The 16,575-nt window shown below is 33.5% G+C and overlaps 1 protein-coding gene across 1 annotated transcript in view; it reads right to left on the reverse strand.

Moving 5' to 3' along the window:
• Nucleotides 1-16,575, reverse strand: part of Polr2B (RNA polymerase II subunit RpII140) — a 203,190-nt gene that overhangs the window by 122,010 nt on the left and 64,605 nt on the right. Inside the window, exons 8-9 of the mRNA XM_090409695.1 lie at nucleotides 16,169-16,288; nucleotides 11,560-11,746 (exon numbers count right to left, since the gene is read on the reverse strand). Coding sequence (XP_090265821.1) covers nucleotides 11,560-11,746; nucleotides 16,169-16,288 — 307 coding nt within the window. The remainder of the gene's footprint in view (nucleotides 1-11,559; nucleotides 11,747-16,168; nucleotides 16,289-16,575) is intronic.

Below are 16,575 nucleotides of genomic sequence, written 5' to 3' on the forward strand. Positions count from 1 at the left end.
AACCTTGTAGTTCAGAGGAAGAGCCATTCTGGATAGCAAACATATTATCCATATATCTGTACTGGAGAGTAGGTCTAGGTGAAAAATTCATATTTTGTCAAAAATATGAATTTTGTTGCCTTTCACACCATCAGAAAAATCTCCACCTTTCTTGCATTTCTTAAGAACAAGCTTCCACATCTCAATTATCCAGCCATCTACCAGAATCCTTGCTCTTGTGAGTTATCTTATTTTGGACAAACAGGAAGATCTGCTTTTATTCAGCTAGAAGAACACAAGTATTATGTTCAATATCTTGAGCCTGAACAGTCAGGCTCAAGATATTGAAACATGCTATCAACACTAGACAGAGTTCATATTAACAAGACAAGAGTTCTTCATAAAAGTCTGTTCCTAACGGAATGGCTTTATAAAGAATCACGTTAAACTTTACTTCACTCTCCTAACTTAAACAGGCGCTAACCTTTCATGACTTTATTTGTCTAAATATATATAGTTTTTTTTAAAAAAAAACAAAAAGGTTCAGAAATTTACTGTTTTTTAGTTAACTTAATTTAGCTACTAATTAGGTGGCACTTTTTTTAGGATTGTCTGTTAATGTCCAATTGCATTTATGTGTTCTTGTAAAAATTTTATGTTAATAAAATATATTATGCAAGTTTTTATCCGGTATTATAATTATTTAAATATGCCTAATTGCAGCATTTCATTACTGAAACAAAGATTGTTGAAAGAGAACACCATGATGAGATTTTCAATGTAGAAAACAAATGGATATAATAAGAAGTACAACAATAATGGAGGAACGCCTCCTATCAGTAGGTTTAAATACTGCATTAGAAGCAATATGTAAAAATTAAATGATTGCAACAGTGATGAAGAATGGAAAGACTTAGCAATGATTGCCAACTTAATACAACTAAAAAAACTGCTACTAATAAATTATCTTACAGTACTCGAGAGTAAAACAGATCTGGCTTTATAAAGAATCACGTTAAACTTTACTTCACTCTCCTAACTTAAACAGGCGCTAACCTTTCATGACTTTATTTGTCTAAATATATATAGTTTTTTTTAAAAAAAAACAAAAAGGTTCAGAAATTTACTGTTTTTTAGTTAACTTAATTTAGCTACTAATTAGGTGGCACTTTTTTTAGGATTGTCTGTTAATGTCCAATTGCATTTATGTGTTCTTGTAAAAATTTTATGTTAATAAAATATATTATGCAAGTTTTTATCCGGTATTATAATTATTTAAATATGCCTAATTGCAGCATTTCATTACTGAAACAAAGATTGTTGAAAGAGAACACCATGATGAGATTTTCAATGTAGAAAACAAATGGATATAATAAGAAGTACAACAATAATGGAGGAAAGCCTCCTATCAGTAGGTTTAAATACTGCATTAGAAGTAATATGTAAAAATTAAATGATTGCAACAGTGATGAAGAATGGAAAGACTTAGCAATGATTGCCAACTTAATACAACTAAAAAAACTGCTACTAATAAATTATCTTACAGTACTCGAGAGTAAAACAGATATGCCTATTTCAAAAGAAAGGCCATCTCATTAAATGTAAAAATTAGGGGAAATAGTCTACTGTAAGTTACCAACAAAATTTTTTCAAAATGAATGAATGCATTATAAATAGAAAAGAAATTAAAAAGTATGAAAAATCTGGTAAGGGTCAAAGCTGTATAACTGAGAGGAGACCTCCACATAGCCTTTAAAGGAATGTGGAGAACCGACCAGAACTTCGGACCTAATGTCCAATCCTCACCTTCTTGTTGTGCACCCTGTTGGGTATCTACCTGGATACTGAACAAACGAGGATGGGCTGGTAATTTGGGATTTAGCTGACCAAATTGTATTCTTATTGGCTTAAACCAATGATGGTACAACATGACAAAATTTTATGCAGTTTGGGGCATCACCCGGTTAAACAAGGCCCTGGTTGTTTTCGCCAGGGAACCAGGGCGAACAGCAAAAAGTTAGCTACTGGAACAAATCTAAAAGCACACCCCAACTCAATATCACCAGAGTTAAAGATCAGTACCATCAATATAAGAAGCCTGAATGGCAAAGAAATGGAGGTAGCTGAGGAATTAGATAAGTACCAGATTGACATAATACGGGTGACTGAAACAAAAAAGACAAAAACTGATAAGATCTTTCTGAGCAATAAATACAAAATGTTAATTTCAGGCAATGACAATCAAAGAAAAGAAGGAGTGGCCATAGTATTCAACACTAAATACAAGGCTAATCTTCTTGAATGGCGGGCAGTCTCGAGTGATGTGGGCAAATATCAGAATGGAGAATTGGACAATCAGACTTATTTGTGCCTATGGTCCCACAGAAGGTTCTACTAAGGTAGAAGTGGAGGAATTTTTTGATGCTTTAGAGAAAGCAACTGACACAATGAAAAAGGAAAAGTTGGTCTTTGTTGGAGATCTAAATAGCAGAGTAGGAAATGATTGTCACACATACAAAAATATTTTGGGAAAATTTGGAGAAAAAAACAAAGCTAACAATAATGGCAAATACCTGTTGGATTTCTGCTCAGGACATGGCCAGTTATTACTAACACCATGTTCCAACATAAAAATGTGCACAAATTCACATGGAGAGAAGAGGCAAGGAATAAAAAAAGTCTCACTGATTGACTATGTTATTGTTGATAGTGATGTTTTCTCCCGTGCAGGACACCAGAGTGTACAGAGGATTTGAAATTGGAAGTGATCACTATTTAGTCTTGATCAGGATAAAATTGAATTTCATATTGAAAAGAATGACATGTAAGAAAGTTTTAAAGCGAATAAAAGTTGAGCAGCTCTCATATGTGAACTGTAGACTAAAATACACACAGATTATTGAAGAAAAAATGAAGGAGATTGAGAACAGGAACCAAACCTTCAAGATTCAGTGGCAAGCCTTGAAGAAAACCCTGATTGATTCGACCAGAGAGGCATCTGGTGAGATTATCTGCAAGGATAGAAAAATCAGAACTCCATGGTGGACACAGGAAGTTAAAGAGGCAGTAAAGGAAAAGAAGAAAGCATATCAAAAGTTCCTGGCAAATAAGTCAGCTTGTGCTCTTAGAGAATACAGAGACAAATGCAAGAAAGCTAAACATTGTGTAAAACTAGCTAAACAAAAGCCATGAGAGGACTTTGGCAAGAACATAGAAAATAAATATCAAGAAGGTGGTAAGATATTCTGGAGGTTGTTGAAGAACTTAGAAATGGAGGAAAGAGTAATGTAAAAGGATTTAGAGATGATAAAGGTGACATGAAAGGTGAAAAAGATATCATTGAAGTATAGAGTAATTACTTCGAAAAATTGCTAAATGAAACAAGCAGTGATAGCACAGTGGTAAAAAACACTCAACAGGCATACAGTCAGGAAAACATATCCATACTCGAAGTAACAAAAGCCATCAAAGGCTTGAAATTTGGAAAGGCAGCAGGAGTAGATGATATTCGATCAGAAATGCTGAAATATTGTGGTATAAAATTCTTACAGTGGCTGCACTGCATAGTTCAGAAGGCGTGGGCAGAGGGACGAATTCCCGATGATTGGAGAAGAGCTCTCATAGTACCCATATATAAAAAGGGAAATAAAACTGAATGTGAGAGTTACAGAGGTATTTCCCTACTGAGTGTTTCTGGCAAGATTTATGCCAGTATACTTGAGAAACGGTTGAGAACAATTGTGGAAGAAAAGCTTGATGAAGAAAAGCTGGATTCAGGCCAAATAGAGGCTGTCAGGATCAGATCTTCACTTTACAACAAATAGTTGAGAAAGCATGGGAATATAACAAAGATTTTATTTAAGTTTTGTCAATCTGGAAAAGGTATATGACAAGGTGCCAAGAGAGAAGCTATTTACTACGCTACAGTTATATGGTGTTAATGGGGCATTATATCAAGCAATACTTAGTCTTTATTTGAGTTGTAAGTCAGCAGTTAGAATTGAAGGAAGTACAGGAAGATGGTTTAATGTTAAATCTGGTGTGAGACAAGGATGTACATTATCCCCTCTGTTATTCATTATCTATATGGATCACATTATGAAAGAAAGTGGTATTAAACATGATATCAGAATTAGAAATGTTAATATATGCTCTTTGCTTTATGCAGACAATGTTATACTTCTAAATAAATCCGCTACAAGTTTGCAAGATTCCCTGACTAAATTGAATAACTGTTGTAATAGATATGGTATGAGGGTCAGCAATAAAAAGACAAAGACAATGAAAATAGGTAGAATTGTTGAAAATATCAACTGTGTTGTGAATGGAGAACCTGTGGAACAAGTAAAACATTTCAGCTACTTAGGCATGATTTTTAGTGAAGATGGTAAATTAAATATGGAAATATACAACAGAATCAACAAAGCTGGTATGGTAGGAAGTCAATTGAATAAATTCATATGGAATAAGAGAGAAATTAGTCAGAACATTAAATTAGCTGTATATACAAGACAGTGTTCAAATCAGTTTTAACTTATGGATCTGAGAGCTGGGTCAGAAGTAAAACACTTGACCAAAGACTAGATACCGCAGATATGAGAGTCCTGAGAAAGATTAGAGGCGTGAACAGATGGCATCAATAGAAATATCATATTAAAAACGATTATATTAGGAAAGAACTTGACATTGTCAGTATCCAGGAATGCGTTAGCAGAGCTAATCTCAGGTGGTATGGTCACTTAAACAGAATGGGCGAGAAAAGATTAGGAAAACAAGTGTTCTCTGCCAGGTTGGCAGGAAAACGAACCCAGAGGAAGACCAAGATATAGGCGGATTGATACGGTACAAAGTACCTTAGACGATAGAAATATAAGATCTGATAATGTTGGAGTCTTGCCAAGTAACAGACTGATTTGGAGGAAAATTGTAGATAGGAAGTTAGTAATGATGTAAATTTTTCATGTAGTACTATCATATCCTGTACACCTCTTGAGGATACATGTCAGGAATTTGATGATGATGAAAAATTTGGTTTCAAAACAAGTGGAAATGTTTATATTTTTACTTAATACTTAATACACTGTAACAAACTAATGAAATATTCCGAAAACTTTATTCTAGAGGCACAAAATGAATTTAGAAAAGGACGATCATGTATAGACCCAGCCTTCTGCCTAAAATTAATAATAGAGAAAAGAAGAGAATATAATTTAGAAACAAATATTGCATTTACTGACTTTGAAAAAGCATTTGACAAAGTTAAAAGAAACATATTAAAAGAAAGACAGATACCAAATAATATCCTAAAAGCTGTCACAAGTATATATGAAAATAATCAAATACAAATAAGATTAAATCATGAGCTATCATATACAAGAGAGATAAACCAAGGGGTCCGACAGGGATGTCCCCTCTCAGCAACTCTTTTTAATATCTACTTAAATGAAATAATAATAAAATGGAGTAAAAATTTACATCAAGGAATTAAACTTTCACCTACAGTTAACTTAAACACTCTCCTCTTTGCAGACGACCAAATAATAATTACAAATTCTGAAGATAACTTACAGAAAGCTATTTTAAATCTAAATGAGATATCCAAAGATTATGGTATGATAATATCAACAGAAAAATCAAAAACTATGGCCTTTAAAGGACAAGATCCAGCAAGAACTAAAATAGTATTAGATAACAAGATCTTAGAACAGGTGAATTCATTTAACTACCTAGGATATATGATCACTTATGAAAATGAAAAAGATATAAACATAAAAATTGCAAAATATTTAAAAATAACAGGAGTAATTAACTCTATATTTAAACCAAACCTAGTTCAAAAACAAACCAGGCTAAAAATATACAATACATTAGCCCTACCGGTCTTAATGTATGGAAGCGAAATCTGGACAATAAAACAAAAAGACATACAAAGATTAACAACAGCAGAAATGAAGTTTATGAGAAAAACTGCAAAGTATACCCTATTTGATCACAAAAGAAACGAAGATATTATGAAAATATTAAACCAAGAACCAGTAATTGAAAAAATTAAAAAATATAAACATAGATGGATGGAACACATTCAAAGAATGAAAACAGAAAGATTACCAAAACAAGCCGTAAAGTACAAGCCATTAGGAAAAAGAAAACCAGGACGTCCTCTTAAACGATTCAACGATGACTTCTAAGGCCGGAACAGGCCATACTAGGCTTAAATCCTTGATACGTATGATGATGATGATGAAAATACACTGATGAACTCATTAATGCTGATATACTTTGCACAGCAACCTCAATATGAATCCAGTCTAGGATGCAAAGAACCTGGATAGAAGCTTTCCTGGCCAGGAAGAACAACCAGTTAAGAGGATATACACAGACCTTAAAGCCTTAGTTCGAATTTAAACTGCGCAAACCAACACAGTTATAGAAGGTAAATGTTTTATAACATAATTTCAGAAAATTATTAGTTTTTACTACACTTGAAAATGGCGCCAAAAACTCATCATAACAAGGCAGTGACTAACGCTACTGAGCAGAGCATTTGTCCTGAACAAAAATACTGCTGCAGTGAGATAATTTATCTGAGGATACGCTGACATTAGAAATAGCTTGGTTAAAAGAAATTATTAGGAAATTGACCAGGGAATTGGAAAAGATGGAAAAACGTTTGTTTAAACTTCGACAGGATAAGACAAAGGATGAGAACAACAACAGGCAGGAAAATACTGAACTTGGTAATCAAAATATTAATAACAACAAGGTAAGTCATTAATATCTAAGAAAAAAGAGGTAATATGGTATGGTGACTCAATTTTAAAATTTGCGCTTGCAAATTTTAAAATAGAAGGGAGTCACCACTTCTAGTTTCCCGGGAGCAAAAATTAAAATGACAAATGTAATTGAAAACCAAAACAGAAATGTAAAAGAAATGGTAGTGTTGGTAGGAACAAATAATTTAAGTGGTGACAAACATAGTATGAGAGAAGATATGAAAGGTCTGTTGGAAGAAGCGAGAAAGAAATGTGAAAGAGTAAAAATTGTAGGATTACTACTTAGATATGATAGTACTGAGTTAAGAAGGAGGGTGATGATAGCAAATGATTTCACGTGCAGGCTATGTAGAAGATATGGATGTGAGTTTTTAGACGTGTGGGGGTGTTTGATGGGCAGAAAAGATTTGTATAAGAATGATGGCCTGCACTTGAATTCATTTGACATCAGAAGCCTGGAGAAATTACTTCTCCAGTAATTTTAGAGACTTAATGTAGAGAGTCAGGGAAACTAGATCATCTAGGGAGGAATGGCGGAAATGTGTGTGAAAATTCAGTTATGGTATACAAACGTGATAAAGATATAAATGCCTTTGAACATGGTTATGCATGTGGCGAATGGCAGAACCATATTAAAAATGTCAGAAAAGATCTGACATTATTAATATTCAACGTGTATGCAGAGCTAATCTAAGATAGTATGTTCTCTTCAACACAATGGGAGATGCAAAACCAATCAATGAAATCAGCCTACCTTTTCCTTCTCCTACTAATAAAATTCCTCATTTGTTGCTACCTGGCGGCTATTAAATTCCAAATAATGTAGACTAACTACAACTATTCATTTTAGAAATTATGGACTTTACAATCGTGTTATAAATAACTCTTTTAATTTCCCAACGTTTCAATCTTCATATTAACATCATCATTTGGAGCATATACAAATATACAGGACAAGCTGAGTTACATTACACACAGTAAGCTAGAGAAACATTGATTTGATCCCAGGTTATTCTACTGGCATGACCTCTAGTGAAAAAATAATAATAATTATTTAGAAACTACATCAAGCTAAATTCTATTTATGATAACATGAATAAACATTCTTTCTTATAGATAGTTTTCTTTCAGTAACAATGATGTCCGTTTAAGAAACTTGAAAGTTCCGATTTTACATTTTGTAGCTGGTTTTGAGTAACGGCTAAGTTCTTTCTAGTAGCCTGGATCTGTTCTCTGAGTAGCGCTTTCTCCATGCGGTGGTATATTCATTTCACCTTTGTTGAGGTGAATTTTCTCTTTAGTTTGATGCAATTCGGAATGATACTGCTGCCCCAACACGTTTTAAAAAAGCCAGTCGATTGATCAAACCAGAAACATGAATCTTCAGCTTATTATTTAAAAAAAAAAAAAAAAAAAAAAAAAAAAAAAAAAAAAAAAAAAAAAAAAAAAAACGCAGATATCTGGATGATCCTGGAAAAGATTACAGACAACACAGCGAACCATATACTTCAAGCAAAGAAAGAAATCCTCATTTCCAAATTTCATAGACTAAAAGATCGACAAAACCAACAAAGATATTCAAATTTCTCCACAGTGAATGATAACAACCAACCAGAAGCAAGAAACAACAGGAGCCACCGATCGCCTGCAGGTAACAGTAACGTAGTTAACCTATCCACCCAAGCTTAAAACAAAGATGAGCTCTCGGTACTTAATGAAGATCTAAATTTTGCCGTAGCACCCAGAACGATAAACAAACTGGAATTTATTTGTAATATTGAAAGAGGCTTAAGATTCATCCCAAATAACATAGCAGACAAAATACATTTAGAAACCGCCAACATTTTAAATCATAACAAAACAATAACAAGCAACTTAACAAAACATAAATTAACAGCAGAGAAATCATTAAAATCAAATCCGAACATCACAATAACTAGAACCAACAAAGGAAGTGCCACCGTTATTTTAAATCAAACCACTTATTTAGAAAAAATGAATCTGCTAGTCTCGGACAATAATACATACCAACTTGTTAACTACAACCCAACCAATAGAATAAAAAAGAAAACAGAGAAACTACTTAAATCAATTACCACATGGCCCAAAGATACGGTCAAAAAAACTATTTCCGCACTACGCTCGTTCCCCAAGAATTTACGGGCTACCGAAAATATGCAAACAAAACACACCACTCTGGCCGATAGTCGAAGGGATAGATAGCCCGAATTATCACTTAGCCAGGTAATTAGCAGCAACACTCAAGGAGTTGGTAGGTCATTCCCCCTCCTATATCAGAAACACACAACACTTCATAAACATTATCAAAGACATTACATTCGAAAAAGATGATTTATTAGTCAGTTTTCATGTCTCTGCCCTCTTTACGAATATCCCAATCAATGACACGATCCTTCTTTTACAGAACAAATTCACCTTCCAGATATCATGGCGCTCTTTGCGCGCGCATATATTACGTTCTGGTTATTTTGTATGGCAAAACACTTTCCAGATACAAAAAGAAGGCACAGCCATAGGCTCGTCATTATCCCTCCCTATTGCTAACTTTTATATGGAACATTTTGAGCAACATGCTTTAGATTCCTCTCCTTTAAAATCCAAAGTCTGGCTTAGATACGTTGACGATGTTTTCACGATCTGGTCCTATGGTCGCCAGACACTAGACACATTCCTTAGCCACCTAAACAAACAATACAAACAGTTCACAACTGAGACTGAAAAACAGAACACTTCCGTTTCTAGATACACTTGTCACACGTTTTCCTTCTCGCAATCTTTCCTTCACTGTTTACTGGAAACCGATACATACTGGCCAATATATACACATAAACTCCTACCACCACTCAACACAAAAACTAGGTGTCATTAATACTCTAAGAAACATAGCTCTGAAGATCTGCTCCAGTGAACATTCACTGAAAGACGAATTTAAAGTTATCAGCAATACTTTTCAAAAAAATGGCTGTAACCATTTTTCAAAAATGGTTACAGCCATTTTTGAAAAATGGTTACAGCCAAAACTATTAATAAAATTCTCTGCAAGACCTCAATAAAAAACAAAGACAAACCAGACTACAATAAAACTATAACCATTCCTTACATTAAAGGGACATCAGATAAAATAAAAGAATACTACAAAAAACAACCTCAAAGCCACCTTTAAACCGTCTGCAAAATTAAAAAGCTTACTTAACTCATCCAAAGACCCACTCCCTCCGCTGGCCCACCCTGAAGTATACCATATTTATTGCACCTGTAACATACCATATATAGGGGAAACAGGACACACAATTCCTATCAGACAAAAAGAACATAAACGACACATTAAATATAATAATTATGGTGAAGCTAGCCTTTCTGATCATGCCCTGAACACCTTACATAGAATTGACTGGAAAAGTACTAATTGTCTACATTGCACCAAAACACAGTATGAATGCACATCACATTTAAGGAAGCCTGTGAGATTATTATCAACCACCCCAATCTGAACAATAATGATGGTCTAAAAATCCCAAACATATGGAAGGCACATATTCGACCCACGGAACCTTAGTTACAGTAACTATAAACAGGACTGTAGAAAAAAGAAAAAATTCAACATGAATAAACATTCTTTCTTATTGAAAGAAAACTATCCATAAGAAAGAATGTTTATTTATGTTGAATTTTTTCTTGACAATTATTAAAAAAAGTGTAATAGTCTCAATGTTTATTCATGTTATCATAAATAGAATTTAGCTTGATGTAGTTCCTAAATAATTTTTTTTTTTTTTCCCCACTAGAGGTCATGTTAGTAGAATAACCTGTGATCAAATCATTGTTTCTCTAGCTTACTGTATGTAATGTAACTCAGCTTGTCGTGTATATCTGTATATGCTCCAGGTAATAATCTTAATACGAAGATCGAAACGTCGGGAAATTAAAAGTTATTTATAACACGGTTGTAAAGTCCATAATTTCTAAAATGAATGATGATCACCATGCAACACTAAAAGAAAGGATAACTACAACTATCTTTTTTTTTTTTTTTTAGAATTGAGTTTTTTTTACAACTAAGATAGATGAAGATGATAAAGAATTTTTTTGTGTCACTGTAAATTTAAATTCACTCACATGAGGGATTTCCAGATGTCATTCAATACAAGCTCTTGGTTTCCATTAAGAAACCTGTGTGAATGGATAATTAGCATTCTTTAAAAAGTCTAGAGCAAAAACTTTCTTCTAAATATGGCATAGTGGAAATATCCCAGTATTCTGTATGACTTAATTGAAGTATGGTAAGCCAAACCAAATATTTCCTTTCTTTTGTTCCATATCTCCAATATATTCCTTCTTTCTCACCACCAAACTAAGGTTTGTCTGTCATATAGGGCAAACCTATATGAACATGATATGCCAATTCAAACTATTTGCAGCCTTTTCAGATCTCCTAAGGACAACACCCCCATTTACAAACATCCAGCAGTCTATAGGATACCCTGCTCATGTTTCATGAATGAAACCCAGAAATAGCTTGAAAAAGCAATGTTTGGTCTCTAGAAAATGGTGTCCAATTCTCTAGAACAAGTGCCACTTGAAACTAAAAGCATCTAATTCTTACCTCAGCCATCATATGAAGGTACCAAAGTTTACAATCTTTTGTGGACAGAAGTAACATAAACATATTCATCTGAAAAAAATATATATACATATGCAAGAAGCCAAAATGGAATTTATTTTTATACCGATAAAAACATACACATACAAACCTAATTTAATGTAAGAAAGCAAAAACATTTGTTACCTGGGACACTCCAGCTCTTGCCTGGTGAGCTTTTTTTTGGTCCCCCCAGTTTCCTGTGGCCAGAGAATATCGAAGTCCATCAGTAATAATTCTTGTTTTAACTGCTAACTCCAAGTTAAAATCCTTTCCTCTATCAATAAACTTTTGTGCATACATCCGAACTTCCTTTGTTAAGTTACGGAACAAACTAAACAAATAAAAAGAAAATGAAATGTATTAATTTTCTGTACTAAAAGTCAGGTTAAAAAATTTTACATTCCATTTTTCCACCTTAAAAGATGTGGGGTGTATTTGTGTGTGCACGTGCATATGCATGCACAAACACACGTATGTATCATATATTAAACAGTAAACAATATAGCCACCAAATACTTGCTGTGCTAGTGAATGCTACTCAGAAGGGAAAAAAAATTGTCCCACAGTTTTAAAGCAATTTTTTTTTCCCTTGATACGTGAATTTTTTTCCCTATTCATGATACATGAATTTAAAGAAGCTTTTCATGCTGATCTCAAAAGAATGTTTTTCACACTAGTATTTTGACTCAGAGAAACTCAAAAATGTATAAAATAGTGTCTCTCTCTCTCTCTCTCTCTCTCTCCCCCCCCAACATGCAGCACAGCCTCTAATATGTTATTAGTGCAAGCATAGTAAATTGACACAATTTCAAAAGGGCTATTCACAGAGATTTCAAAAACGTTTTGTGTTCTGCAAAAAAGGCTACTGCACAGCAACTGAAAGTATAAAAATGGCTGAAGAAATTCACACATGATAAACAAACAATTCATTTTATTCTTTATGTCCATATATCATAAGTCATCGTAAAGGTCTTCCTGAATTCATATTTACAACTGAAAATAAACTCATGATATAAAATATAATGTGAAAAAATATTTTGCTGCTCAATTCAAGCAAGTCAACTTTTTATTTGTTCATTTTAATTTTGTACTTTTAATGCTAATTTATTACTTTCCGCAACAAACCATATCATTTTATACATATTATGTTCATGTTATTATTTGTTTTCTCTGAAAGGCAGATAATAACCTAGACAAAACAGATATAAAGTGGATGTTATATAAAGTGATATGATATCCAGTGGATGCAATATGTGCAGTATAGCAAACACCATTATAAATGAAATAAACTACTGAAAAGTCCACTAAGTCCTATAAAACCAATGCAATTTTATGCTTACTAACTGCAAAAGAGTAAAACTCAAATCTTCAGAACAACGAACAGAATTTCTTATCAAATAATGTTACAATCCACTCCAAGATATTTTCATCCAACTGAACACAGATGTATACATTTTTAACTTTAAGCAGAAAAACAGCAATATATTTGCATTGCCATGTCATATACAATAATTTCATATTTGGTACTGTATTATTTCAATTAAAAAAATCCTAAAAAACTAATTGTTCCCAACTTTTGTATTCAGAGAGTCTAAATCAAATGTGAAGACATGGATGAAAACAAAATTTTATTAGCTACAGCAAAATGAGAGAGAGAGAGAAGGTGGAAAAGATGAGTCAAAGTTTTGACTAACAATTTTACAAGGCACACTGCTGCTTGGGGAAAAGGTTAATAAATACTCAATCTTTTATAGCTAAGATAACATCATCTACTGAAGAATGATAAATTTGGGAGGAAATCTGTACTGAGGTTAAAAAAAAAAAGGGCAGGAAATTGTACACTGATGACAGAACACAGAAGATTGGCAGGCACTTTACATAAAGACACAAAATGAGAACATGAAAAAGTACAAATTCAAGTGACAATGGGAGACATATAAGAAAGATAACTAGAAGAGTGTATAAAAAAATTAGACAAGCATATAAATGCAGACTAACCATTCAAATTTTGAAATGTTATAATAGCTTAAATTAATGTCACTTATCTGAAATCTTTTATAATAACTAAATATGTCATCCATACCATTAAAATTAATAGCCTGAAAATTTCAGCAATCAGTCAACTTTATAATTGGTCATCTCCAATTACAGAGAGGGAAAGGGACAAGTGATGAACAGCTAGCCTATATTAGCCAGCCTAAGATGAGATGAAAATTGATGCACAGCTGATGTAAACAAGTCGGTTTCCTAACTAGAAGACCTAACGATCGACAACCGACATAAAGTGATACAACAGCTATAGTCGGCGAAACTAGTTGATATAACTTAGTTTGTAATAAATTTGCTGGCTGATGAACCTAAGACCCTTCCCTAATGAAAATGAAAAATTTCAGGTGCATGATTTTGATATGTATAACAGAAGAAAGCTTTAAATGAGTACTCATTCAGTTGAATTCTTGACTGGCACAGCAAAAGCAAATGAAGAAATTTCTTCTATGAATACATCTTTAAAGAACTATATAACAGAAATTTTTCTATATATATTTTTCCAGTAGGTATCAATGATATTCTTTATACTCAATGCTGACTGAGCTACAGAGGTTCTGTACATATATCCCACAGTATTAATGCCATTCAAGCAAATTCATTACACTAACCTTTCTACTAAAACTATTCCTTTGGTCCCTGTGAGTATGATATGGCAAGAATTAACTATGGAGTCATCAGAACAAGTGGCTATAAGATCTCTTCAGAAATACCAGCACAATAAAACAGACATGAACCAAAACATATTTTGGCAGATTTCCATTGTACTGAATTTTTGTGTTATATTAAAAGCACAAAAATCCTGTTATAAAATACTACAGAAAGTCAGAGAAAGGTCAGCCCTCTTTCCCATAATGTATACCTTACGAAATTACTGTATATTCAATGTTATGTATACAAATGTAAATAATCATACACACATATACAACACCATTAGGTTTACATATATACTAAACTACATCTGAGGTCTTAAGGTCCTCACTGACACTTTGAACTGATGATTTAACTATACAGGGTGTTCGGGATAAATTTGACATATTTATAATTAATTATATTTTTCTGTAAGTTACATGTATTAACACACACTTCTCTTCATTTAAAAGTTTGGACCCTTCTTCATTCATATACAAGATGTCAGAAAGGATGGATAGCTGGAACCCACCTGAATCATGGAAGAGAATAACTTGTATCATGATGATTCGTGCCCGCCATCAAAATAAGGATATTACGACTGCTGCCCAATGCTCCCTGAATACAGTAAAAACAATCAGGCATGAACTAGAGACTTGCAATGGTGACTACGAGGATGTAGCAAGAAGAAAGATCCCTAGCAGACGATCTGATTGCGTTCGTACAGCAGAATTCCTCGCAAATCTGCAGGAACAGGTGTTGAAGAACCCTGGCATTGGAATTCGGGCTTTGTTCGTGGAGTTGCTAACTGTAGTCAAGCCCTGGATAACAAGGGTAGCCAATGGTAGGCCGTATGTATGGCAGCAGGATTCGGCCCCTTGCCACACCTCTGGGAAAAGTCAAAAATGGTTGTCTGAAAATTTCTACGACTTCACCAGTCCAAATGTTTGGCCTCCAAACTCCCCAGACCTTAACCCCATGGATTATTTTGTATGGGGCGCAGTTGAAAAAGACACCAATCGCACTTCCAGTAATACAAAAGCCCAGTTAATGGATAAAATTAAAACAGTTTTTGCGGCCCTTCCCAGGGAGACTGTAGCATCAGCTTGTTCGAGGTTCCGAAGCAGAATTGAAGCTGTGATCGATGCTAATGGTGGTTATTTTGAGTAAATCTTGTTGATAGTATTGTAATTAACTCTGCCTGTAATGTTTTTTTGTCAATTCATTAAATTTAATAGATACAAAGAAGATTTTCTTTTTCCTTACGAAACTGTCAAATTTATCCCGAACACCCTGTATATACATATGCCATCTTAAAAGTTATCCATAATAATATAACATCGCAACCCAAAGAAGTGTAGTAACTTATATGATTGAATGGAATGACTTGAGTTTGAATCCTATTATCTATGATACAAGGAATATTTTGATCATTTCAACTAACTGCGAGTTAGTCTCATACCTTGATGGAAGAGAAAGAGAGAGAGAAATTATCTTTCATTCTCCTCCTCAAAACATACAAACAAAGCTAGGCATGCATGCATGTAGACACAAATCATAAATATAGAAAAGCAGTGGACACAGAGGACCCAAGTGTTACAACTTCAGTGGGAGAGGGCTTTACTGGGAAAAGCCTGTTTATGGATCTTTCGAGGCAAACATGATACTGCATCGTACCAAGCATTTTCTTTAAATGATAGTGCACCTGAAGGAAAGACTGGAGGAGTTCTGAAAAGTGTGATGGTTTCTGAATAACACTTCATTGAAAATCAAAACCTCATTTAAAATGTAAAAATTGCTTAGATACGAAGAGACTTCAATTACTAATTTATCATAAAATTCTAAAATATGATAGGATATACTATTAGCTATAATTACTAAAAGTACTAAGTAAAAATACTAAAAGTATAAAAATCAAATAGAATTTCAAATTTCAGACTTCATCTGAAAATTTTTAGGGCAAATATTTTGCACAAAATTTTGCTGTATATCCTCCCAGTCCCATTACATGTTATATAATATTATGAAATGTTAAGAAATGAAACAGATATATTTATGGAATATATATATTTTTTACCCCCTAAATAAAAATGCTAGTAGAGGTCCAGCTAGATCAAGCCGCTTGTTTCCATAATGATCTCTGTCATCAAGTTCTCTTCTACCAAGGGCTGCCAAAAGAAGACGATGTACCATATACCTGAAAAGAAAAAAGATACACAATGTATATCACTTGATCACAAATATGTATATAAAATTACCATAATGATTTTGGATCACAAGATTATTTTCTCATCTTGTAAAACACGCAAAAGACTGAGAAGACCATGCCAATAGGATTAATTATCTTACTTCTATATTAATTAATATATACATGAAGCTAGGTTACTTGACAGGTTACAGACAATGAGCAGCACTAAGGAGAGGATGAATTACATTACATTATAAAAGAAAGAGTATGACTGTTAACAAATTAACAATATTTTA

This window comes from Typopeltis vanoorti, chromosome 20 (genome assembly GCF_054136105.1).
Source record: "Typopeltis vanoorti isolate ZY-2024b chromosome 20, IOZ_Tvanoo_1.0, whole genome shotgun sequence".
In the NCBI taxonomy this organism is placed as follows: domain Eukaryota; kingdom Metazoa; phylum Arthropoda; class Arachnida; order Uropygi; family Thelyphonidae; genus Typopeltis; species Typopeltis vanoorti.